We start from the raw sequence: 27238 nt of genomic DNA, 5'->3' as shown, positions 1-27238 counted from the left end.
GCTCCCCTTTTACATGTATTGTCTTTAGTTAAGGGAGAGTCTTGTCTTCCCATTCCATGGTCTCCATCGCTTCTTGTTCACCCTTGGTTGTGAATGCATGCAACCGTGGTCATGTTGTCTGGCTGACAAACCAAGACATGGTTGTCCTCTAGGTAACTCTAAAATCTCAACAGAGCTTGTTTGGCAACTGTGGTTCCTCCTCCTGGAGCTTCAGATATCCTACATTGTTCTTGGTCCCAAAAGTGCCCCTCCTTCCCAAACTGGCATCTATTGAGAACCTGCAGGCCTGGAACGCATATGGGAAGATCCCTCTGGACGGTCCCTGGGACTGTCCATCATTTTAGGTAATCCAGTCCCTAGATTTGCATGTATACAGAGGAATGGTCCCATACTCTCAGAAGAAAGGCCTGGAGACACTTGGCATGTGACTTCATCTATGGGGAGACCCATATGTGCGAGACCAGCAGATCCAGTAGCTAGAGACGCTGAGCTATGAATGGCTCATGCATTTGTCCAGCATGAATATCAGATCCTAGATCTTCTATAATCTGTCTACTGTCTTTCTCCGCTCCAACTCTGTTTATCAAGAGAACTAGGAAGCTTTTCCTGGTGTCATTGCAAAACCATGTGCTTGGGGTGGGGGGTGGGGGCGGCTATCCAGAGTCCTGTGAGCTCTGCTTTGCTACACCTACTTAAGTTTCTGGGTGGGGAGGGTGGATCAAAAGGAAGAATCTTTGTCATGCTTAGGATTTTGTTGGTTTGGAGGAAAATTCATTTAGGTTTCCTTGGAAGCTTCTGCTCCAGATTCTCCCCAACCCGACAGGGTCATAATCTCTTTCTGGTTACCACTGGGGTTGGTAGCAACCAATGGATTGCTGTGCTGGCTTTGACCCCAAAGCTGAGGCTTCTCTGCAGCATCAGCTACTAATTTCTCTAACGTTTCTCCCAACAGTTCCTCACCTGTAAGTTTGGAAGCACAAGATATTCAATTAGGATGAGTGATGACTATTCATTGGCATAACATAACATCCTTGTAGCAACCAAGTTAGAATCCACTGCTTGTGACAAATCACATCAAGAGTTTGACCAAGATAGGACCAGAGATGTCTTACAGCAAAAAAGGATCATTGTCCTAGAAGATGAGCCGCTTGTTTACTACAAAATAGGCTTTCCTTACTAAATATAAAAAAAAAACCCTTTGGTCTGAACAGTTATAGCTGAGGCTGCAGAGTGTGCTACTCTTGAGGTATTTGGAGTGTTTTGGAAGGAAGTACCCTTCTGAAGCTGTGACTGATGGAGCTACTGTTGCACCAACCGTAGGCTCCCCAATATTTTTTTTTTGTTTTACGTATATAAACAAATATCTTAGTTTAACTTTTGGTTTAATCAGGTGTCCTCGTTTGGATCTTATGATGCCCTCAAAGGAGGCAACAATGGGAAAACATATTATCATAATGCTTGACAAGAAAGATATGCTTCACTAATATTAACATGTTCCTCGCATGCCAATGATTGACATCCTGTCTTAGAAAAATTTGATAGTTTTTTTGCATGTGTGCTACTTCATCCCCTGGCTGTTTATGGGGGGAGGCAGTACATTGTTGATCCTGGTCTGGGGACCACACCAGAGAGGAGAGTTACTGAAACACATACCTCAGTTGTGAAAACAGCTTGTCAGCTGTCCCTGGGAGCCTGAAAGGCTGCCTGCTTACTCCACTAGGCTGGCTAGCACCCAAGTAAGTGCTGTAGGAGCAACCTAGTACCACCTGGAGCTTTACTCAAGAAATCAGGGTAATTTTGAACATGGGAAAGGAATTCTCACTTACTTCTCTGTAATTCCATGAAGGTGCAACTTTGTGGGGAGTGGAATCCACACATGCCTCTGGTCTGCCAAAAGGCTAGCTGAAGTGCTCCAGATTCTAATATAGAGTCAGTCTGTGGAGCAGGGGAGGAGTAAACAGGGAGATCCTTTCTCTGCCTTTCAGAGTGTGAGCTCCCTTCCCTGGCAGAGCAAAAGTTTATGGCTCATGATCAGAAGGCACAATTCGCATTCTGTTGCTGCCTCAAAGCTTAGTCCCTTTCCCTGATGGAGTGAGGGTTCTTGGGCTGAAAGCCAGACAGGCACAATTTCTCTTAGCTTGCAGCTTAAGGCAGGGTGGCACAGGAGTCTCTGCATGCCCTGAGATACTGCAGAGTCAGGGGGCGAGAAAGGATAAGTGTGGTACAGAGCACTGTGAAAGAGACTCTGTGAAGAAGATAAACCCCAGCAATCAGTCCCTTGGGGGAGAAGGCAAAGGAGAAAGGGGATAAACCCCTAATTTTCACCCCGCTAGTTTATTAAGATTAATTTAACAACAGTACTCACTGCCTTGTGAAGGACACATTTGCTTTTGCCTTTCTGAGACCCAGAGTCTCTGGGTTTTGCAGGACTTACCTCAGAGTATCATGAAAACCCCGATTCACGGTGTAAAGAAGGAGAGCCATGTAGGAGCCCTGCTGCTCTCCCGAGGGATGCTAGGACTCACTTTAGGACTTGTGGGGGGACCCATAGCTCAGGAAGGGTCTTAGCTTTGAGATCTCTTGTTACCCCAGGACTTATCCCCGGGCTTTGCTGGATAAAGTCCTCCTACTTCCCAGAGCCTCTCCCTGGTCAGGTTTTTCTGCAGTGGAGTCAAGGCTACTTGGGGTGACAGCAGCCCCAACATGCCTGTCTGACTTAGAGCAGTGTGCCTTAGGATAGATAGGATTGGCTGGCTGGGTACAGGCTGGGCATGTTTTACCTTCTGCCAGCCTTGAGAAAGCTGGCTAACATGCAGTTCACCTTTTGGAGTTTGCCCACTGCTTGTATAGTTGGTCTGTCATGCCTCAAAGGGGAGCAGAGGAGCTTGGTGGGGAAGCAAGGTTAGAACAGCAACTGCAACAGAGGCTCCAGGAGCTGTGACCATTGTGCTGCTCAGATCCAGGACCAGGAGCAGGAAAGGAGGCTTGAATATAAATAAAAACACCTTAACTGCCCCCCAAACACCTACAAATTACAAACAGAAAAAGACAGGAGTGGAGCAAACCACCACTTGACTACTGCCACCGAGGCAGAAGATTTGGTAGGAAGCAGGAAAGGGGAGCGTGTCTAGCACAGACTATGCTGCAGCTTTGCACAGCCTCCAGAAACTGAAGACAGGAAGGGAATAAACCCATTCCTATCAGAATCATGGGAGATGCTGGGCTGTAGACTAGATCCTGCTTTGGATATGCTGGATTACAGAAAAGATGTGGATAGATGGCCAAATGCAAATTATCATAAAAACTCTGATGAGCTGAATGGTTCACTCAGACACAAGCTGTGGAACTGCCAGATAGTTCAAAGTGTCTGGCAACAGGTTACACAGTTTAATTTGATTTCCTTGATACAATGAAGAGATAAGGGATTTATTGGATGTAGTCACAACTTCATTAATTCACAAAAAATAATATCCTAGAAAAATGGAAGACAAAAGAACAAGTCGAACTTGCTCTTCACTACAACAAGCCGACGGATCTATCTTGAGAGAGTCTGTGTAAAGTCACAGTTTTGTCCCTTTGAAGAAACATGGTCTGCTTTGCTAGAATTATATGATTAAATATATGCCTACATATTAGCACAGGTCATTTCAGGATTGAACATGGAGCTATTTTCTGTTCTGCTCCTCTTTTTTTTGTCTTGTTCTTACTACTTAAATTCACTTGCTAAGTAAATTCACTTGAGTGTGTTTTAGAGAGAGCGAGCGAGCGAGCAAGCAAGCATGGGAATTATTTTCTCTAAAAATTGCATGATGCCAGTAAAATATATATATTTCAGTATCAACTTAATAAAAATGCATATGAAAAAAACAACTGATTGAAGGATGTTGGAGGAATGCATATTGGAGAAATCTGAAAGGTTGTCCCAAGGGGAAAAAGTTGCAGATTTTAAAGGTGCAAATAACTGAATGTTCTAACGAACATTTAAAAAAAAATGGATGTCTAGGAGGAAGGGAAAGAGAGAAAGTCTGAAAATCTCTAATGGAAACAGCCTGGGAAAATCTGAGGGAACTAGGTGATCTTAGGTGCAAGATCTGGAAACAGGTATGAAAAATCTTATGGGAAGAATTTTGGGAAAAAGTAGACTGATCTAGGTGAAATAACAGTCAATTTTATTTATTTAAAATAAATTAACTACAAAATAAATGTGTAACTTTATTCATGTTTTCATAGGCTCTGACTGAATTTAATTCTACAAGCTCCAATTTTCTTTTTACAAAGATTCTCCTAAAATGTCCATAGAATCTATGTGGAGAAGGACATTCTACAGACTTTTGGTTAATTTCTGACCATAATTATATTGGGGGAGGAGAGGGGAGTTTCTATTTTGCCTGAAACATCAAGTTTAAACTACTCTTGAAAGTGGAATATTGATTTAGATGGCCAAATTGGTCTGTTCAAGCATGGCAAGTTTAATATCCCTGTCTACTCATTTAATAGAATATTTACACAATATTTTCTTCATGTGAAATAAAAAGAGAGAGAGATTAAGGAATCCAACATAACATAGCATTTCTCCCTCCCCCGTCCTATATTTTAAAAAATTATATGTAGGGCTGTTAAACAATTAAAAAATTAATAATCAAGAAATTAAAAAAAGATGATTAATCAGTTTTAATTGCATTGTTAAACAATAATAGATACCATTTAAATATTTTTGCATGTTTTCCACATTTTCAAATATATTGATTTCAATTACAAACACAGAATACAAAGTGTACAGTGCTCACTTTATAGTGTTATTTTTTATTACAAATATTTGCACTGTAAAAAAGATAAAAGAAATTGTATATTTCAATTCACCTCAGACAAGTACTGTAGTGCATCATCTCTTTATTGTGAAAGTGCAACTTACAAATGGAGATTTTTTTTTTGGTTACATAAATGCACTCAAAAACAAAACAATGTAAAACTTCAGAGCCTGCAAGTCCACTCAGTCCTACTTCTTGTTCAGCCAATCACTAAGACAAATGAGATAATTCTGCCCGCTTCTTATTTACTACATCACCTGAAAGTGAGAATGGGCATTGGCGTGGCACTATTGTAACTGGCATTGCAAGGTATTTACATGCCAGATATGCTCAACCTTTGTATGCCTCTTCATGCTTCAACCACCATTCCCAAGAACATTCTTCCATGCCGATGACTGGCTCTGCTCGATAACGAACCAAAGCTGTGCAAACTGACGCATGTTCATTTTCATCATTTGAGTCAGATGCCATGATTTTCTTTTTTGGTGGTTCGGGTTCTGTAGTTTCTGAATCAGAGTGCTGCTCTTTTAAGACTTCTGACAGCATGTTCCACACCTCATCCCTCTCAGATTTGGGAAGGCACTTCAGATTCTTGAACCTTGGGTTGAGTGCTGTAGCTTTCTTTAGAAATATCATCTTGGTGCCTTCTTTGCATTTTGTCAAAACTGCAATGAAAGTGTTCTTAAATCGAACGTGTGTTGGGTCATCACCTGAGACTGCCATAACATGAAATATATGGCAGAATAGGGTAAAACAATGAAGCAAGAGACATACAATTCTCCCCAAGGCGTTCAGTCACAAATTTCATTAATACATTTTTTTTTTTTAACAAGCGTCATCAGCATGGAAGTATGTCCACTGGAATGGTGGCCGAAACATGAAGGAACATACAAATGTTTAGCATGTCCGGCATGTAAATACCTTGCAACGCCACCTACAAAAGTGCCATGAGAACGCCCATTCTCACTTTCAGGTGACATTGTAAACAAGGAGCAGGCAGAAGTATCTCCCATAAATGTAAACAAACTTGTCTGTCTTAGTGATTGGCTGAACAAGAAGTATAACTGTGTGAACTTATAGGCTCTAAAGTTTTACATTGTTTTGAGTGCAGTTACATAACAAAAAAAAAATTTTCCATTTGTAAGTTGCGCTTTCACAATAAAGATTGCACTTCAGTACTTGTCTGAGGTGAAAAGAAACAGTATTTTTCAGTTATCTTTTTTACAGTGCAAATATTTGTAATAAAATATAATACTATAAAGTGAGCACTATACACTTGGTATTCTGTGTTGTAATTGAAATCAATATATTTAAAAACACAGAAAAACATCCAAAATATTTATAATAAATTTAAATTGGTATTCTATTATTGTTTAACAGTGTGATTAAAACTGCAATTAATTGTGATTAATTTTTTTAATCGAGTTAATTTTATTTGGGTTAATTGCTTGAGTTAACTGCGATTGATAGCCCTAATTATATGTTTCATGAACAGATTCTGTCCAATCAGTCATAGCTAGATCGTAAACAGTGACTGTTAGTCGTCCTACCAAACATGTAAAAGAGAGAATTTATGATCTACTATGCTAATTAACACTTTAATAAGTAGTTACTAGCATAATTTTTATACCTTTAGCTATTTCTACCAAGAGTTGTGAAAACATTTAATAATATAACAAAACAACAAGAACAATATAATATAATATGTAACAGGATGCCAGAGAGCCTGGAAACCTCCTCAGCTTTGTGATAAACTATTTTGAGCATTACACATTCCTTTAACAGGTATCTTGATAAAAATCTATTGTATACTCAGAGTTAGGGCACAGTGGCCCCCTTTTCTCTATTAAACTGAAAGATAATCCTGTGACATTCAGTGGGGACTCAGCACGTTTGAAAAATCAGGCCACTAATTTAGGATGAATTGAGAAGACTAAATCTAGACTCCTACTTCTGAAGATCTTGGCCTTGACTATTCTGTTTGAGGCAATTATCTTTTACTCCTGTACATGATTGTATCCTTCTAATAGGTTAAGAGTGAGCTTTTGTTTGTTTGCAATCGATTGCAGTTACTGTATCATGCTCATTAAGGGCTTGAGCCAACTCCCACTGAACTCAAAGTCTCTCCACTGATTTCTATGAGACTTGCATCAGGCCATAAATGCTTGTTATAAAATTAAAAACACCTTTATGTATTGTCAATACTGTAACTGCTGCCTACATTTTATAAGGAAAATCTTTAATGACCTGGAAGTATAACCAGATACTTAATTTACCTTTTATTCTACTAGCTAAAAATAGCTGGGATCAATTTTTTTCTTATATCTTTTATCTCAATTTTTGTACTCAGTATGTTTCAAGATGTTTGAGTTATGATATATTTTCTACTTATTAAAAAAGAGAATCAATAATAGAATTTGAATGTGCTGTCTATACACACACACAAATTATAAAATTCTCTTCCATTTTCTGTTGGCATACTATTGATCAAAATAAGAGGCCCTATGGTAATTTTGCTTTGCTTTGTCCTGTATTTCACAAACCCAATTTCAGTTTAAACAGAAATTGTTAAAGGTACTCTTTTAGGCAGCAGTGTTTATTGTGAAGAATCATATTTGGGATTATAAAAAATCTTGACTATTACTGATAAAAGTATTACTTCATTTTTTCTATTACTTTCTATGGAAAATCTACTGTATCTATTTTCAGGAAATGGATTAATTTTCTATTGACTCCATATCTAAATTTTGCATGGAAGTTTAAAGATTATATGCCTAGTACCTGTACTAAAGTTGACTATTTCCATTACAAATATTCTCCCCATAAAGTAATTTTGTTTTCTGATTTCACAGACTGGAAATGTGTCTGTTTCTTGAACCAATAGTTATCTGAGGTACCATAAATATGCAGTGTTGTAGCCCTGCTGGTCCCAGGATATTAGCGAGACAAGGTGGGTGAGGTAATACCTTTTATTAGCTTCTATTGGTGAGAGAGAGACATTTTCGAGCTTACACAGACCTCTTCTTCAGGTCTGGGAAACTAAGACTTTGTCTACACTAGCCCTTTTGTCAGTAAAACTTTTGCTGGTCGGGGTATGAAAAAATACACCGCTGACCGACATAAGTTGCACCAACAAAAGTGCCAGTGTGGACAGCTATGTCCACAGACAGAAATGCTCTCCCACCAACATAGCTACCACTGCTTGTTTGGAGTGGTTTAATTATGTCAGCAGGAGAGTTCTCTCTCATTGGCATAGAGCAGCTACATGGGAGACCTTACAGCAGCGCAGCTAACTCTATGCCTGTCCACAGTTTTCCTGGGGGAGGTGGAAGAGTCACCCTGAGACCTTGAGTGGTCTCGACTGGTCTTATACGACCTTTCCCTCGGCAGTTGACAGGGAATGGCTCCTCTGCTTCTTCAGAGAGGTGCCTGCTCTGGAATGTGAAGTGGAAGCATACTTAGAACCCCACGACAGTCTCCAGCCTGATGATCGCCTCAGTACCGAAGCAGGGACCACAGTTGGGAATTGCTCCCCCACACGAAGAACAGTGTTTAAACCCCCATGAGGACATCACCGAGAAAATCTAAATTATCCTAACTAATGCTAATCTAGCACTCAGTGTTCTATCAACTATTTACAAGAGAAAACTAAACTAGTTGAGAGGTTGTGAGGTTAAGACCACACAGAACTCTGATTCCAGCCATGGCTGTTGCAAAGGAACTGACAGGGCCAGTGCAACCCATTAGGCGACCTAGGCAGTCGCCTAGGGAGCTAGCATTTAGGGGGTGGAATTTCAGGTCCTTTGGCGGCGGCCAGATCTTCGGCCGCCCCAGTCGTTGTCAGCCTTCAGGCGGAGGGACCTCGGGCAGGGGGGGCGTGGCACACAGGGGATCTGCTCCCCGCCTCAGATCACCTCTGCTCTGCCTCCTCCCCTGAGCATGCCGCTCTGCTCTGCTTCTCTCCCTCCCAAGCTTGCGGTGCCAAACAGCTTATTGGTGCCGCAAGCCTAGGAGGCGGGAGAAGTGGAGCGGCGACGGCATGCTTGGGGAGGAGGCGAAGCAGAGGTGAGCTGGGGGGAGATGCCATGGGGGGGCCCTCACGGCTGAGCTGCCATGGCAGGGGCGCCTCAGGGTGGGGGGGGTGCAGAGACCTGCCACAGGGCTCGGGGGGAGGGAAGGCGCAAGGTGGAAGTTTTGCCTAGCGCACGAAACATCCTTGCACCCACCCTGGGAACTGAGTGAGGTTCAGAGCAGCGCCACCTCATATACCCAGAGGAGAGGCTAGAGCCATGACGTGCTAGTGCTGCCCCTTTACAAGTACTGGTAGACAAATTTACACTGGGTGCGCACACACCTAAGTGGAATGCATGGCTGCGTCTATTCAAAGTTTTCAATTACTGCTATATTCTTTTTTTTATTTGTAAACATCTATATCAAAAAGTAGATTTGCAGATACTTAATTAAGAAAGAAATCACTCAGTAAATCCAAGTTTCAGGGGATTGAACTGCTTCTTAATTAAGCAGTAAACTTCAATAATCTAAACTTTACTTTGAGATATCTACTCTATTTGATTAACATTCCTAGGCAGAGAACTGTATCTCAACTAATTTGCTATTATCATCACTTATAATATGGGTGTTATGAATGTTTGAGATAACATGAAGATGCATAGAATTAAGGAAGGCTGTCTCATTCTAGTGTAGGATAAGAGCCACCAAAATAAGGCTTCAAATTTGCAATGAGTTTAACTTCAGTAGATTGCTTTACCCATATGAAGCCCCACTGGTCACTGAAATGCATACATATTAATTTCACATATATTGACAATAACTTTTCTATAACACTAGTCAAAATGTCTACTTTTAAAAACTAGCTTTAAATTTGTTTTAAAATTTAGATTGTTTTAAAAACTAGCTTAAACGCACATTGCTTCTTTCAGCCCAAACAACTAATACAAAACCTCAGTTAGTTAAATAAGCACTTTTCATTTTAAAATGTGATTTATTTTTAAGGAGAATGCAGGGAACTTCCTTACCTCTATAGAGTCAGTAATTTCCCTGTTCAGGAATACATGTATCCCCTCATTTTTCCCTATGCTTTGCATTATTTACTAGCTGTATACATTATGACACGCTATTATTCTAGTATTTAATTTAGAGACAACTGCATGGCTTCCTCGTGTCTCCCCACACCTTTCCTGGGAATTTCACTAATAAATCATTGTACTGTGTTTATGTAACAAGTTGCATTTCACATGCAGTTTCCAAACAATCCATATTTCAAAGGTAGTTAAAAGACACATACCTAGAGGGTTTCTTGTCTTTGGCATCACATAATAGAAGCTCTTTGCAAGGAGATTTATTTTCTGTATCTTCTTGCTTTGTCGTCTCTGACACAGATTTCCCAGATGATCGGTTATGAGCTGAAGATTTTGAGCCAGTGTGATCAGGGCTAGGACATTTTCTGTCACTATTAAAACAAATTGATAAAGTTTTGAAATATGAGCTGACAGTTTATTTTCTATGTCGTTGAAGATTCATTGCTGTAATTAAAGAAATACTGATACAGCAAGAAATCACATATTTAAAGAAAAATAAAATGTCCTTCCCTGCTACTAAGAAAACTTTACAAACTGACAAAACTGGATCTCCAACTCCAGCCACAACTTCAAAGCACTAGGTATACAGCTATTTTTAGAGCACTCACCAGCCCTCCTAGCTCAAGTCTGTTGACCTGGGATTGGAGGCTCACTGCCACTTGCTCCAAAATGCGGTGTAAATTTATCCGCACTGTCACAGGTAAAACTCCCACTGACTTCAATGGGAGTAGAGTTCACCCAACACTGAGTGCTTTTGAAAAGTCTACCAGTATAATATGAATACAAAAGAATTTTAAAATTTCTTTTCACAGTTTTTGCTTTAAAAAATGCATGCATTCTTGTGTCTCGGACAATCAAAACAGATTAGGGCCTGATACTATTCCCACTGAAGTGAAGTTACTGTAGGCACCAACAGAACTAGTCAATTTGTAGTCATTTTGACTTTCTAGTTCTAATACATTAGCACAATCCTACAATTTGCGGATAATTTAACCAGATAGTGTTCTAATAGCTTCTAATAGCTGAATACCCTCTTTGTTTTTAACAAAGTGGGGCTTCAGAGCTTAAACTACTACATATTCAAAATTCAAGGGCATAATAAGTGAAAACTGAGTGAAATTCTGGACTGCAAAAACATCACCATTAGCACATTTCACTCAAATATAGCCCTTAGAAATATTGCAAACCCCTCCCCGCTCCAGGTATTTGCAGTTGATTTTGGTGTAAAAGCCTGAAACTGTTGAAAATAAACATATAAGGAGCCCCTTGCCACTACAACCATTTTCTCCCATTGCTTCTAATAAAAAAAGTTACTAACCTTTCCAAAACAGCTGCTCTTTGAGAGGTCTTGCTCATGTCCATTCCACGTTAGGTGTGCGTGTGCAGTGTGCACCGTCGCCAGAGATTTCTGCCTCAGTGATATCCGTCAGACCAGCTCTAGCGACCTCTGGTGCCTTGCGCTCAGGCGCCAGTACAAGGAGCCGGATGGTCCCACATCCTCTCAGTTCCTTTTTGCCAGCTAACTCTGACAAAGAACCAGGAGGGTGGATCATGGAACGGACATGAGCAGCACATCTCGAAGAACAACAGTTATGGAAAGGTTAGTAACTCTTTTCTTCTTCGAGTGCTTGCTCACATCCATTCCACGGTATGTGACTCCCTAAGGGGACCCGAGGAGGAGGGCTTAGAGCTCATGAACACGTGGATTGCAACACTACTCTACTAAACTTGACAATCTCTTGCCTGCTGGGTGATAGTGTACTGGGAGGAGAAGGTATTTAACAATGAGCAGGTCGCTGCTCTGCAGATGTCTTGGATTGGGACCTTGGCCAGAAACGCCGCTAACGAAGCCTGAGCTCTTCTTGAATGAGCAGTCAAGATGGCAGGAGTTGGGACACCTGCCTGCTCATAGCACATACAAATGCAGGAAATGATCCAGGGCTGTGATCTCTGGGCTAAAAGCAGTAGGCCCTTCATCTTGTCTGCTACTGCCACAAAAAGGAGCATGGATTTATGGAACGGCTTGGTCCTCTCAATGTAGAAGGCCAGGGATGTCTAACATCTAGTGTGTGGAGACACAGTTCCTCTGAATTCTTGTGCAATATCGGGAAGAAAACTGCCCAGAAAATAGCCTGATTATTATGAAACTGCAAGACCATCTTTGGGAGGAATGCTGGGTGGGGGCGCAGTTGAACCATGTTGTTATATAAAACACTGTATATGGGGGTTCCAATGTAAGGGCCCTGATTTCTGAGACCCTTCTGGCCAAGGTAATTGCTACCAGGAAGGCAATCTTCCAGGAGAAATACAACTGAGGGCACAACATCAGCAGCTCAAAGGGGGGGCTCGTGAGTCTTAGCAGGACTAGGTTTAGGTTCCATGGTGGGATAGGTTTGCAAATTTGAGCGTAAAGTCTTTTAATTCTTTGAGGAAGCAAATGGACATTTTGTGTGAGAAGACAAACCTACCGTCCACTGGAGGGCTGAGATAGCCACCAGATGCACCTTGAGAGATGAAAAGGCTAGGCCCCGTTGTTTCAAATGGAGCAAGTATTCCAACACGAACTGGAAGGGTGACTGAATTGGTGAGAATCCTCACTGGGAAGACCACACCAAGAAATGCTTCCACTTGGCTAGATAAGTTCACTCTAGTAGACAGTTTCCTACTACCTAGCAAGACCTGATGGACTTGTTCTGAACGGGCCTGCTCCGCCGGGTTCAACCATGGAGCTTAAATGTGGTCAGGTCCTGAGATTCAAATGGAATAAACGTGTGATCTTGCGAGACCAAATCCAGGAGGGTTGAGAGTGGCAGCAGGGGTGCTACTGACAGATCCAGCAGCGTGCCAAAGCAGTGTTGTCACGGCCATGCTGGGGCTATAAGGATGACCCTTGCTTTGTCTCGCTTGACTTTCAGAAGGACCTTGTGCACTAGAAGAATGCGAGAAAACACACAGACCAGGAATTCTGTCCATGCAAGTAGGAAGGCATCTGAGAGAGAGCCAGGGCTGTGACTGTGCAGTGAGCAAAACTATTGGCATTTCCTGCTCTGTTTGGTTGCGAACAGGTCTACAGAGGAGATCTCCACCTCTGGAAGATGGATCTGGTCTCCTCTGAGTGAAGGGATTACTTGTGGTGAGAGGAGAAAGACTGGGTGAAAGAGGTGATCTGCCAGGCTCCCAGACGTCCCACAGGTGAATGGTCTCTTGATACAGGGTAGACGAACACACTCTTTCCTGTCTGTTGATGTAAAACATGGCTGCCTTGTTGTCCGTGAGCACTCATACAACTTAGTCCATAATCTGGGGTAGGAACACTTGGCAAATTAAGCGGACCGCTCTGAGCTCGCTGATGTTTAAGTGCAAGGAGAGCTCTTCCTGGGACCACAGGTCCTGAGGCGCTTGAGGTGAGCCCCCCAACCTAGTTTGGATGCATCTGAAATTAGGGATATGGAAGGTTGAGGGGTAAAAAAGTTAACTCCTGCAAATACTGAACGGGGATCTCTTCACCAGTCGAGAGAGACAAGGACTAGAATGGGGACTAGAAGCACCTATTCCAAGTGGTGATGGTACACATAAGCCAGCCAAACTTGAAGAGGTCTGAGGTGTAGTTTTGTGTGTCGTACCATGTAAATGCACACAGCCATGTGACCCAAAAGTTTGAGGCAAAAATGGACTATCATGACCAGGTTGGCCCTGACCTTGGATATCAAAGCCAACATTATTTGGAGCGGAGACTCTAGGAGGAAGACTCTGGACCAGGTAGAATCAAGCACCATTCCAATAAACTCTATCCTCTGGAGGGAACAAGAGACAACTTTTGCTCATTTATCAATAGGCCCAAGACACAGAAGGTGGCTTGGACCAGGATGATGCTGGCTTTCATCTGAGCCTCGGACCAGCCGTTGATCACAGCCAGTCATCAAGGTAATGATAGACTTGAACGGTGTGCCTTCTGAGGAAGGCTGCCGTCACCGGCATGTATTTTTTGAAAACCCGAGGGGCTGCTGACAGGCCCAATGGGAGGATGATGAACTGGTTTACAATAAATCTGAGGAATCTTCTGTGGCCCCGGAAGATGGAGATGTGGAAATAGGTATCTTTTGACTTGAGGCATACCAGTCTTATGGAACCAGGGAGGGAATAATGGAGACCAGGGAGACCATGTGGAACCTCAGTTTCCTGAGATAATTAAGAATCCAGGATTCTTAATGTGGCGCAGCCGGGCCCCTTATATCGGCGCAGCATCACAGGGCACTAGAGCGAGTGTGACAGATACCACTGAGGGAAAAATCTCCAGCAACGGTGCATGCAGCGCGTGCACACCTAACATGGAATGGACATGAGCAAGCACTCCAAGAAGAATAAATCGTCCCAAGGCCTTAACTCCACACCTGTTGCTGTTCTTGCAAAACTCACCCCCAATAATTTGATTCCTCACTTTCCCCCCAGTAAAACCAAATTTATTAGGGCTGAAACAACGAGGAGTCTTGTGGCACCTTAAAGACTAACAAATTTATTACAGCATAAGCTTCGCGGGCTATGACCCACTTCATACATCTGAAAAAGTGGGTCATAACCCACAAAAGCTTATGGTCTAATAAATTTGTTAGTCTTTAAGATGCCACAAGACTCCTCGTCGTTTTTGCTGAAACAGACTAACACAGCTACCCCTCTGAAATTTATTAGGGCTGTTTTTCAAGCATCAACACTCATATATACATATCAGTGAAACTGCTCTAGCAAATGTAAAAACAAAATGAATCATTTCCACAAGCGAAATAAATCATTAAACAACTGATTTTAAAGAATAATTAACATCTTAATGGTCTGCACACTTAGCAGGAGTGAAAATGCATTCTTGCTAAATCATACATAATGAAATCAACATCAGTTTTTGTCAGCTCAATCATCTGCAGGCTCAGCTCTAACAGGGCCATTTCTTCTCTGAAAATGGTAATGTAGAGAAAAGCACAGGCCTTTCGAGATAATACAGCCTTCAAGTTCCATAAATTATGTAATATAGCAGTTAAATAAAATGATATTATTGTAAGTTGTTAATACTATTTAGATCTTAATTACTTGATTACAGGAGAGGCTGATCTTTCATTTACTTCTGTCTTTCTGTTCTTGGGGACAGATGGACTGGCTAGCGGCATCTCTCCACTTAAACGATCTGGTAAGATACGTTCTTTGTTCAAGTTGACATCAGAATACGGGCAGCTGACAACACCAAAAATTGAAGAGGAGAGGAGAAATACTTCCATTAGCTCAGACACTGAAAAAACTTTCCTTAGTTTAAAGTGAATTGACTAAAGATTCCAGCCTGGAAAAATGAACAACAAAGATGGAAAGAAATACCTTGGTGTATTCTCACTTTAAAATATTATCAAATACACTAGATTTTTGACATGCCAACCTGTTTGCATCTATCTTACTCTTTCTTTCTACAGCAATTTACTACCACAGAACCAGTATTATGGCATACAGTCTAGAAACCAACAGAAAACCAAGCACGGATGGATGTTCGTTAAAACACCAGCTAAAAGTGAAAACCGGAACTGTGCTACTAACCAAACTCAAGTAGCAAGTATTTCTTTTTACTTCACAAAGAAGCAAACCTGCTGTGTTGCTGTCTTGATGCTTTTGTTTTCAAATCGGCTCTTTCCCCACCACACAACCGCCTCAGAATACTAGCCAGACTCCCATGGATACTGGTCCTCCTCCCATTTAGGTTGTCCTGCTGATTTCTGAGTGGTCCAATAGTATTGTATTGAGAATATACACCAGACATCATGCCCAGTTATCCTTTGCTTCTGACCATACTCCCCTGACCCCACAAACTATTTGCATGGAATCAACAGAATCATGCTACCATGGTTATTTGTCCTGCAATACACTTTACAGAAAGAGTTACCACTACACTATTCAACTGGGACTGGGAACAGTGATTGGCCCACATTCTAATTGGCTGTTAGCATTTTTAAAATTACATTAAAAAATACGTTAAAAATGTTATTTATATTACAAAGCCAAGCACTTGAAAGTTAGGAAATGCCAGATTTACAGTTGTTCACAACTTGGCCCCTCCTGTGCAGTGAATGAGGCAGGGGTCCTGCGGAAAAAGTAGTGTATGATCATGTAATTAAAGGTATTATCATAATATACACAAAGGGGATGAATTAAGATTGCCTGGGTAACTCTAAAACAGACATTTACTAACTTTAAAGTCCTTGACTTTGCAACCTAAATAATCTCTCTCCTTCCCACACTGGGAGATGAAGGACTCCTGTTCCAAGGTGGGGTCCCCAGATGTAAGGGAGCTGAGCCTTGCGTAAGATCGGGAGAACTTACAGAGCTCATCTCTCTCCCCTTCATGCTAAGAATTAGAGCAGTTCGTGCCTTATGTGCTGCCCCTGGGAATGGAGGGGATAGGAAACTGGAGCCATATTCTGTGTCTGAGGGGACTATGAGAGCAGCCCACTTTTGCTCTTTCTTGCCCACTGCCCGGGCTTAAGGAAGTTCCTCCCTGATCTGATGCCCTCGAGGAGGGATGGGATGTGTGCCAGGTCCAAGGAGCAGGAGCTGCTGGGGGAAGCCCAGCTTTCTCTTCCACTCTCCTGCTATATCTGCTTTGGTAGCTCCCAGCTGATCAGTACACTGTCTGGTGCTACAGCTGCTTTGTCAGGAATGGGAGCTCTGCCTCAGGATGTTCACTGATTTTGGCAGGCTGCACCAATGTTTTCCCAAGGAATTCAAGTTAGAGAAGGAAATGGTGATTTTTAACCTTTTATAACATTATGTCCATGAGGCCATGTGACCCAAGAGCTGAAAGCAAGCACACCCTGTTGTCATTGGGTGGGACCTGAAGCTTTGGGAAAGGAAGACTATGGACTGACACCTTTCCATTGGGAGGTAAGCTGTAACAGTCCTGAAGTTGAGAACTGCTCCTATGAAGGTTATGTGCTATACTGATTGCAACTTAGATTTGTTCAAATTCAGTTTCAGGTCCAGACAGGAAAACAGCTTCCTGATGATTAAGATATTGTTTTGGATCTGGTTGCTTGAGGCTCCATGAATTAGCTAATCATCAAGGTATGGAAATACTTTAACACCAGAGCGATGGACATGGGTTACTACTACTGCCTTGCACTCGGTGTAGACCTTTTGGGGCAGATGACAGTCTGAAGAAAGTATTGCCCTGTGGAAGTACGAATCCTGCAGATCAAGGGCAGCATACCAATCTCCAGGGAAGGGATGAAAGAGGCAAGAATGATCATCCGGAACTTGATTTTTTTGGTTAAATACTTTGCTTTCTTAGACCTAGAATGGGATGGAGGCTACCAGATTTCCTTGGGACAAGGAAGTACTGGGAATAAAAGCCTTTGCCTCTGTGTTGGTAAGAAACTTCTTCTGTTGCTCCCAGTTCTAAAAGAGACTATCGTTCTTGAAGTAACACAATCTCGGAGAAGGGACCCTGAAAAGGAAAGAGGACGGTGGGCTGGGGAAGGAGAGGGAGGTAAACTGGCTAACGTATCCCTGATTCACTGGGCAGAATATCCATTTGCTTGACGTGATGCTTTCCCAAGCACAGTGAAAAATGGAGAGGCATGATCTGAAGGGAGAAGATATGCTGTCCTTGATTAAGAAGTCAAAATGATTGCTTGGATGCTACCGCTGTTGGGTGAGAAGGGCTTCCTGCTGATGAAGATGGTTAGTGACGTTGAAGAACCCTGGAGCTTCTTTAAGAGACAGACTGTGACCTCTGTTCAAAAGAGGGTCTGGAATAAGATGACAGTTTAAATCAGCGGTTTTCAAACTTTTTTTCTGGGGACCCAGCTGAAGAAAACTGTTGATGCTCATGACTCAACGGAGCTGAGGATGAGGGGGTTGGGGTGTGGGAGAGGCTTAGGGCTGGGGCAGGGGTTTGGGGTGCAGAAGGGGGCTCAGGGCTGGGGCAGGGGGTTGGGCCATGGGCTTACTGGTCAGCGGTGATCCAGGATGCAGAGGCAGGCTTCCTGCCTGTCCTGGCCCCACAGACCTCGCTGCGCCCTAGAAGTGGCCAGCAGGGTCACTGCCTAGGCGGAGGCACGTGCAAGCAGCTCCATGCGGTTCTCACCCGTAGGCACTGGGCCTCCCACCTCTCAGAGTGCAGAACTGTTGCTCTGGGTGGGAGTAGCATGCAGAGCCCCATGGACACCCTGGCTAGAAGCTGGATCTACTGCTGGCCACTTCCGGGGTGCAGCACGATGTTGGCAAAGGGAGGCACTAGTCTGCCATAGCTGGGCAGCACCGCCGACAGGATTTTTAACATCTCAGTTGGCAGTGATGACCAGAGCCACTAGGGTCCCTGGGTGCTGAGCAAGGTGACCCAGTGTCTTACATGCCTTGATCCAATACCGGGTAACGAACTGAACACTGAAAAACACTGGTCTAAATTGTTTCCTTTTTGTAACCTGAGTGTAAACTCTGAATTAATGACGCACTGCACAAGAGTCCTTTAGTGTATGCATAGTGTCATCTGTTTTGGCAGAAACAATTTAGACCCCTCAACAGGTAAGTCTTCTATTGTATTCTGCTGCTCCCTTCGGATGCCAGATGCCTGAAGTCAGGACAAATGACGCATGAAGACTGCAGCAGCTACAAAACATGAGGCAGCGTCTAAGATGTTCCTTGGAAACCAAAGCGAAAAACTGTTCCCTGTATTCTTCTGGCAGCTTTGTCAGTAAAGTTAGAAATTGCACAAAAATTAATAAAATCATATTTTGACAAAAGATCCTGATAATTTGCAATGCTCATTTGAAGACTGGTGGTGGAATAAACCTTCCAGCCATTTTAATCCAACCTCTTGAATTCCTTATACCTGGGAGAGGCTTTTGAATGTGATCAATGGAGGAAAACTTATTTTAATTTGAATATTTTAATTCTGACTCCTTTACATTGTTGTGGCTTGGAGAGCCTTGCTTCTCCTCACTGCTTTAACCTAAATGTCTCTTTCCTGTTATTGCACTGGGAGAGGGGAGGGGAGGGGAGAGGGCAGAGCTGAGAGACAAAGGCGCACACTCTGATTTAGCAAAATAATCATGTGCGTGCTTGATAACAAAGGGACTTACGTATATGCTGAAATACTTTGTTGAATCAGCATCATAGAGCGATTAAGGCCAAAAGACTGAGTCAGGAGATATAGGGTAAACTCTCAGCAAAGCCACTGAGCTAGTGTGTGACCTTAGGCAAGTTACTTAATCTTTCTGTGGCTTCCCATGCTTGCAATGGTCTTGTGTGGCTTGATTTATTAATGTACATGAAATGTTTTGAGATCTTTGCTGGAAATTTCTATAAAATATATTAAATATTATAGTTTAGGTTGTGTATTATTAAAAGAAACATTACAATGGAATCTGAAAACATGTTTGTCTTCTTTTCTGAAGGACACATTTAATTTGTACTTAGCTAAAATAATAACATGTTCTGCAAAGGTGTGGGGGTGGGGTGGGGGGGGAGATATTACAAAACACCTTGCACAAAACTCCCACCAGAATCTTTCAACTGCACACTCTGAGACTTCTGTTTATCAACTGTGTTTACACTTTTAAAATTCTTAAACCTGAATTTAAACAGCCTTAAATGTCATTCTTCTTGGAACTTGCTTAAGTCAGTCTGTGGTTTTTATTTTAATATTTTTTTGAAATTTAAAGATATAGTGTTAATCATCAACTGTTATAATATTAATGATGCTCTAAGGCCCTTTGCTTGAGCATATTTTTTGGTGCAAGTCAGCTCCTAATTAAGGTACTACGGAAAGTTGTAGAAAAACATATCATAATATAGTTCTTGATGTTTGGATTACTCAGAGGAGTAAAAATAAAAAGAATTCCCATGATTTCCACTCGTCAGTTTAATTTTAACAAAGCACAGCAAGCATGAACTTACCTATGAGTTATGTAGGTTTAAATCAATCAGTGAATCCCTCCTGAGCCTCACTGCCTCCAGCTTTCTATTTAACAAGCCAGCTATGAAGCATTAATAAGTAATCTTAATAACTACATTTTCTTTATGTTTTCTTTATATGAGTCCCTATATGTCTTAAAGACAACTGACTTCATTGACTTGACAGGCCTGATAAGGTGACTATTTGTAAATTAAGTTTGTTTTTCAGCATTTTCTCTTTCTGCAGTACCTTAAGAGCTCTGGGGATTTATAATGGCATATTAAACCATTCAACTCTAGGTCACTGCTCTGAGTTCAATCCAGGTTAGTTAGAGACATTAAATTATCATCAGAGCTGGTTCAGGGATGAATGCCCAATTTTACAAAAGCCTCCATCACAAACAGTACAAACTGAGCCGACAGCTAGAGGACTGAATTGGCACGGAGACTAAGCTACATTAAGTGAGGGCTGCGCCACATTAAGATGGCAGTGCTGGGAGAAGCTTGCACTGCAGGTGCCTATACTGCAACTGTTCTGGGGACACAGGACTACTGTTTCCAGAGCTGTCAATCCTGCACCTTTCACAGGCTGAGCACAACATTTATTTTAAGAAAAAAAACTTTACTCTGGAAGACTCAATAATTAAGAAAGAGTAAAAACATATACTGATTATTTGTGTTTCTATGGCATTCACGGTCTCTCCCATTGATGGATACTATAATTCATGCCACTAAGTTACAGTTTTGGAACAAATAATAAAATTGTGTCCAGTTTTATTGCTGCCTAGGTAGTTCAGCAAATATAATTGTGTTCACTGTAATCACCCACTACTTGCCAAACATTAGGTCTTTACTAAGCACAAGGAACACAAGAGATACTAATAAGGAAAGGAGGCCATTCCGAATACTGTAATTGAAACTCAACATGAGCCAGTAATTTGTCTCAACATCCACATATTGTTAAGGATTGCCTGAAACTATGATGAATGGAGAAATGTTCTTTTTCCACTCTGCTTAAGTGAAAACTCTGACTGTGCTACAACTGAAGACCTTTGGAGCAGACTAGCTTTAATGTTTATTCATCGAGAGTTCACCCAAGACACTAGCAAACTACAAAATAAAAATGATTGCTTTTCATGACTGCCAGGATTTGAAGATTGTTGCTTGCTATAAGCACACATTTCACTATCATAAATATGCAGCTAATTTGCATGATGCTACCTATTTGCGTACTGGGTCCCACAGCCTCTACCCTCATTTCAAAATCTTAGATTCACTACTGAGAACAAGTCCTTATTATCATTAACTTTTTCAAGAAGTGCACACTTTAACCCTGTCACTATTAATCATCCAAAGCTTTTGTCTGGCTCCTAAAGAGCAAGCTATCAACATTATTTCAAAACTGCTTAGAATTGTAAATGATCCTTCTGCCTGCTTTCAGGCATTTACTCTGCACACATATTGTACCTTATCATGATAGATAAAGAAATACATATATAAATAAAAGCAGCATGGTTAAAATACAATTTGAGGTTGCTGAAATGAACGAGTCAAAGAACTGTACCTGGATGTGGATAATTTTACCATTTTTACAATACATTCGCTAATTCAAGAGGGAAAAAAAAAGTAGTGATACAATTTTAGAATCCTTAGGACGACCTGGATTCTCAAACCTGTAGGTTTCAGATAAACAAGAAATCTCATTTTTCTTCAGAGCTATTCAAACAGAAGATATATCCAGTTTGCAGGACAAACTAACCAGTGAAATAATAATGTAATGTATTTGCTATGAAGAAGTAAATCTTGCAATTTTATGATCAACAAAACCCCTTTAGTTAGTTCTCTTATCCCCAGAGCTATTGGTCGTTGTGTATACGATAGGATTTCTAAGATTACAGTAAAAATAAAATACAATAAATTGCAATGGACTTTCATTCTCTCAATATTCAGAATGAATAATAAATCATTTTAAGTACCACAGAAACTCTGGTTATAAAAGCAGAGCATGTATGTGCTAACTTTCATATACAGCTCTTTCTCATTCTTACCCCTTGTAAGCAGGGTCTGATTGAGCTCTCCACTGACATCTCGTGATGCCCTTGAGGGAAAAAACTTCAGGAGCAGACTGTGTTTGCACAGAAATGAATACTCTGCCTAGGTACCCTAGGTGTGGGATGGATGTTTTCCTGCGGTCACATGCTTCTGAATTATGGTTGTGGTGTTTTCCCAAATTAATGCTGGGTCCCCATTTCCCTTTGAATAAATGTTTTATTTTGTTGTACACAGACTCGATGCTTGTGAGAGTGGAAGTACTGCCTCTTAGATGTACCCAGGGTGGTGTTTAGTTTTCACAGGTTACTTGGTGAGGGTTCAAGCCAGTTCTATTTTCTGTGGTTGAGAGAAACCCTTCGTCATTGAACCGACCCTTGTTGCTGCCGACTCCATTTGCTAGAAGCGTTTCACCTTCCCAATATCAAAATGTTTAGTGCCAAATCTGTTTTAGAGGTGAGAAGATTAATCAACAGATAGATTTTTTCTAACAATTACTTACCCTCATTGTTCCTTTTAAAATTTCCTAACTGGACAAGTTAAGGGCTTTATCTTGCTCTCACTGAAGTCAACAGCAAAACTCCCCTGAAATCAATGGTGCAGGATCAGGGCCTACAAGTTTCTAGGCTAATAAAAGTGGGTAGGGGCAGTGGCAAAGGAGACTAACGGATGGCCAAGGCTGCTAGATCACAACTCTGACCAAAGTTGAAGCAAATGTGATCCCATCAGTAGCGGGAGGCTCCTTGTGTATGCACGAAGTCAAGACTAAATGATCAATAGTCCTTCTGGCTTCTTTTCCTCTGCTCTTCTAGCACTGAGCTCAGTCACAAAAGCAAAAATAACCTGGACCCACATACCTGTCGTTGAATGTTCCTCCCCACACCATGAAAGCGGAAGCAGCTGCAAAGAGGAAGAGTAAAAAAAAAAACAAAAAAACAGAACTAAAAAGAAAAGATGCACAGAAAAGAAAAAATAAAAAGCCAGAAGAAAGACAGAAGAATAAGGACAGAAAAAGACAGAAGGGAAAGAAAAATGGAGAGAAGGTGGCAAATATGCCAGAACAGAGCAAAGAGACAAAGGAGAACCCAACTGCCAATATATTGTAAGACGGTGACAAAATAAAAAGACAAAAAGGCAAACTGATTCAAATAATTTACCAAACAGCACACCTTTAGCCGCATGTGAGTTGAAAGCACACATTGATATATTAGTGGTCCCACAGATTAATTTTTTTTTTTGACAAATACCAGGAAAAGCTACAGGTGGCTTGATTCACCTGAGGATTATAGGGGTTTCCCTTGTGCCAGCTCCTTTGGTTCTGCTTGATATTTATTTCTGAGTTTAACACTTCGGACTGATTTTATTTCACTTATTGGGGTCCTAAAGTCACCTTGTACTGTAACTGGATATATTTTAAAACAACAACAAAACTGGTGACTTCTGTGATATTTCTCCCTCTTTCCTTTCCATTCACCCAGAATCCTTCCCTCCATTTGCTGAGTCTTCTTCAGGAAGGCCCTGAAATCCAAGATTTCTTGAATGTGCTTCAGAGAAGTACATTAAGCAGGCAGCTTTAGCAGCAGTCCTGTCAGTCAAAGGTGATGACAGAAATATGGATTAAGGATTTAAAAAGTGCTTTGACAAAAATTTTTAAAACCCCAAACAAAAGCTTTGATAAAACTACTGCCCTGTTCATTTCAACTGGTACAAAGTTGCAGCTGCACAAAAGGGTTTTTTTGCATCATTTTCTAATCCAAAAAGCCACATGAGCAGCCCTTTTGGAACAAAAAGCAGAGCAGCCACATCTCTCATTTGCAATGAAAAAAGTTGGACATATTTTTCCTAGGCACACCTTGCTGCAATGAAACAATAGATTGTTAATGTTAATTTCTACATGCTAACCATAGCAACTAAAGTCGACATGGATTTAATTTTTTTCCAGCTTGGCTCTGCTTTCTTGAGGACAGCAATTAAAAAAAAATGTATATGCAGCTCTCTTTCTAAATGATATAATCATACCAAGCAACAATTAAGCTACAACTTTTTATAGCACATACCTGTGATGGCCCATTTGTCTTGCTCGTTTTATGTGTCCGACTCCTTTGCATCCTGCAGTAGGGCATCCTCCATGTTCTAAAGCTTCCACTAATTCCAAGGGACCTAGATATCAGGATACCCCAGAAATTAGAAAAGTTATGTAAATTTACACACAAACCAGAACTGGAGGATTACATTAACACATGGAGATGTAAACAGGTACACAGCACACAACTTAAAGTACTTAAATATATTTTGCAGAAGTATGATGGAGACTAATGCAATGTTTTAAAGAGGAAATAAAATGTCCTATGCAAAATGGATATCTATAGAATTGCTACGTAATTAATAGTCCATAAAAAAGTACACACAATTTAGAGCATTTGTTTTATTTGTGATATCTTTTAGATTAATCACATTGCAGCTGTAACAATGTTATTTTGAAAGAGCAGAGTCAAACTAGGACTTCCTGTTGTGCTTAAAGACAGAGATCTGTTCATAATGGATACTGATCTTTGAGGTCCTTAGTTTGAATTTTCCAGTAAATGAAGAGGTGGAAATCAATGATGAAGATAACATTAGTAAGAGCAAGTCATAAATGCATTTTTGACAGGCTTACTCCTCTGAACTTTTGGGAATATCTGGTTTTCATCAATGGACAGTGAGGATTGTGGAGGCTTTGAATAGGACCGTAGACATTAGGTTTGACAATCAAACAGGCAGTACACGATCCATGACGTCAGCAAGTCAGGACAGTGAAATTCTCCAGTTTAGCAGATGGAGAAATCTCTCCTGAACATCAGCAAACATGAATTGTTTTTAGTACTTTTCTGTCTTGAAAACACACACACACACACACACACACACACACACACACACACACACACACACACACACACACACACACACACACACACACACAGATATTCAGATATACACATAGAAGAGAAGGTTTACTTAAAGAAAACTTCCTACATGACATACATATTTTTACTCACAGCAAAACAAGATTGTGAGAGACAGATATTTAATTTTCAGCCACATTCCAAAAAAGTGTATTTTTTGAACTCGTTTTCCTGTTACACCACTGTGACTCCACTGGAATCAGAGTAACACTGGCTTAAATGTTATAATGGAATGGAGAACTGAGCTTCTTATCTTGTTTATATTAAAAGCAAAGTCTATAACCACAATGCAATATTTAGAAAAAAAATGTAATCAGACAGCATACACAGAGCTGGATTTTGAGTGAATTTGTGTAGCTAATTTTCCTTCACAATTACCTCATTGTGCATGTGAATGGCTAACTAGATGAAAACCCTGTCTTTAACACACAAATTAGATACAGAAATGCAGATGCAATTTGATCATGCATTAGGCACCTGAACATTGAAACAGTCACGCCCAGAGTATCCATATGGTTTAACAGGTTAATATTGATCTCACCTCTGATTTAAATAACTTTCAAGGATGTTGCTGATAACATTCACAGTGCAGCACATTAAATAGCAGAAATACGATTCCTATTATGGGTAAGAAGTTTAGTCAACGTCTTCTGTTCTGCCCTGTCCCAGGTAACAGTCCAGGTGGGACCTGACTGTTAACTCCAGTATCAGGAGCAACAAAAATATAAAACTGTTTCTTTGGGTTTGCTCCTGCTAACAAGTTCTTATGGAGGTCAGCCTAGCAGTCAGCATTAGAACAATGTTCATTCATGGACAGGATCCTAGATCAGTCTCTAGGAGCTACAATTGCTGTAAAGTCACTGCATTCTGTGTAATACCAGGGAAATTCCAGAAGACTGGAAGAGTGCTAATGTTGTGCCACTATTCAGAAAGGACAAGATGGATAACCTGATTAACTATAATCCAGTTAGCTTGATAACAACCCCAGCCAAAACAACAGAAAGGTTGACATGGGATTAAATTAATAAAGAATTAAAGGACAGGGATATAATTAATGCCCGACAACATTATTTCATGGAAAATAGGTCTTTGTCAAACAAAATTGATTGCATTTTTTTGGTGAGATTATAAGTTTGGTTGATAAAGGCAACTACATGGATGTAATATGCTTAGATTTTTGTATGGCATCCCACTTCGTACTGAACAACATTCTCATTCAAAATTAGCACCATACAACATCAATGCTTCACATCGTAAATTGATTAAGACCTGGTTAACAGAGATCTGAGAAAGTACTTGCCATGGGGATCATCGAATGTGGGCGTTTTTAGTAATATTCCAAAAGGATCAGTTCTAGGTCTGACATTATTCAACATTACCGTCTATAATTTGGAAGTAAATATAAAATCACTGCTGATCAAATTTGTAAAAATCTTAAATGAATCAAACAGTACCATAGAATCTCTATAGACAGAAATTCCAAGCTTGAATAATGTGTATGTAGAGAAAGAACTGACAGGGATTTGTAGGGGACCTTAATGCATGACAGTCTCTGTTAGCAAGAGTTAGGCCTTGGCTACACTGGCACTTTACAGCGCTGCAACTTTCACACTCAGAGGGGTAAAAAAACACCCCCCTGAGCGCTGCAAGATACAGCGCTGTAAAGCCTCAGTGTAATCAGTGCCGCAGCGCTGGGAGCACGGCTCCCAGTGCTGCAAGCTACAATCGTAAAGGATGTGGTTTACGTGCAGCGCTGGGAGAGCTCTCTCCCAGCGCTGGCGCTCCGACCACACACACACTTCAAAGCGCTGCCACGGCAGCGCTCCTGCAGCGCAGCCACAGCAGCGCTTTGAAATTTCAAGTGTAGCCATACCCTTAGGCTAACTGTAACCCTAATAACGTGAGATTTGTAGAAGCGAGGATTGTGTGAGGCGAGTGGAAAAGAACTGTGTGAGAAGTTTTTTCGACCTTGTGTAGATAATGTGTAGATAATACGAAATGTAGACTGGAGTCTCTTAAGTGAGAAAAACAAGATATCAGGATGACCTATATATAAACAAAATGCAGCTGTTGCTTATTATTGTCTGTAACAAAAGTATAAATGCTTGCTGTAATTGTTTACCTGTTGAGAGACTTGTCTAGGAAGGGGAGACTATGTCCTAAGTGCACTCTCTCCCTGCTGTAGCTGCTAAACAGAATAAAGTATCTGACTTTGCTGTACCCAACAAAAGTGAGAACTAAGTTTGTCTCCGGCCATGTCTACATCTAAAATTTTGCAGCGCTGGTTGTTACAGCTGTATTAGTACAGCTGTATAGGGCCAGCGCTGCAGAGTGGCCACACTTACAGCAACCAGCGCTGCAAGTGGTGTTAGATGTGGCCACACTGCAGCGCTCTTGGGCGGCTTCAAGGGGGGGT

General features: G+C 41.2%; 1 protein-coding gene across 6 annotated transcripts in view; it reads right to left on the bottom strand.

Moving 5' to 3' along the window:
- The window catches only part of L3MBTL3 (L3MBTL histone methyl-lysine binding protein 3), a 157113-nt gene that overhangs the window by 21242 nt on the left and 108633 nt on the right, over positions 1-27238 (bottom strand). For all 6 annotated transcript variants that reach the window (XR_003999591.1, XM_030556290.1, XM_030556291.1 and 3 more), the window contains 3 exons: positions 23938-24040; positions 14987-15127; positions 10114-10278 (listed from right to left, as the gene is read on the bottom strand). Coding sequence is in view for 5 of the 6 variants with exons in the window: in XM_030556290.1 (XP_030412150.1) it covers positions 10114-10278; positions 14987-15127; positions 23938-24040 (409 nt within the window). In the remaining variant the exon portion in view is untranslated. The remainder of the gene's footprint in view (positions 1-10113; positions 10279-14986; positions 15128-23937; positions 24041-27238) is intronic.

This window comes from Gopherus evgoodei, chromosome 3 (assembly GCF_007399415.2).
Source record: "Gopherus evgoodei ecotype Sinaloan lineage chromosome 3, rGopEvg1_v1.p, whole genome shotgun sequence".
In the NCBI taxonomy this organism is placed as follows: domain Eukaryota; kingdom Metazoa; phylum Chordata; order Testudines; family Testudinidae; genus Gopherus; species Gopherus evgoodei.
The sequence above is the reverse complement of the archived record's forward strand: the minus strand, read 5'-3'. Positions and strand labels throughout refer to the sequence as shown.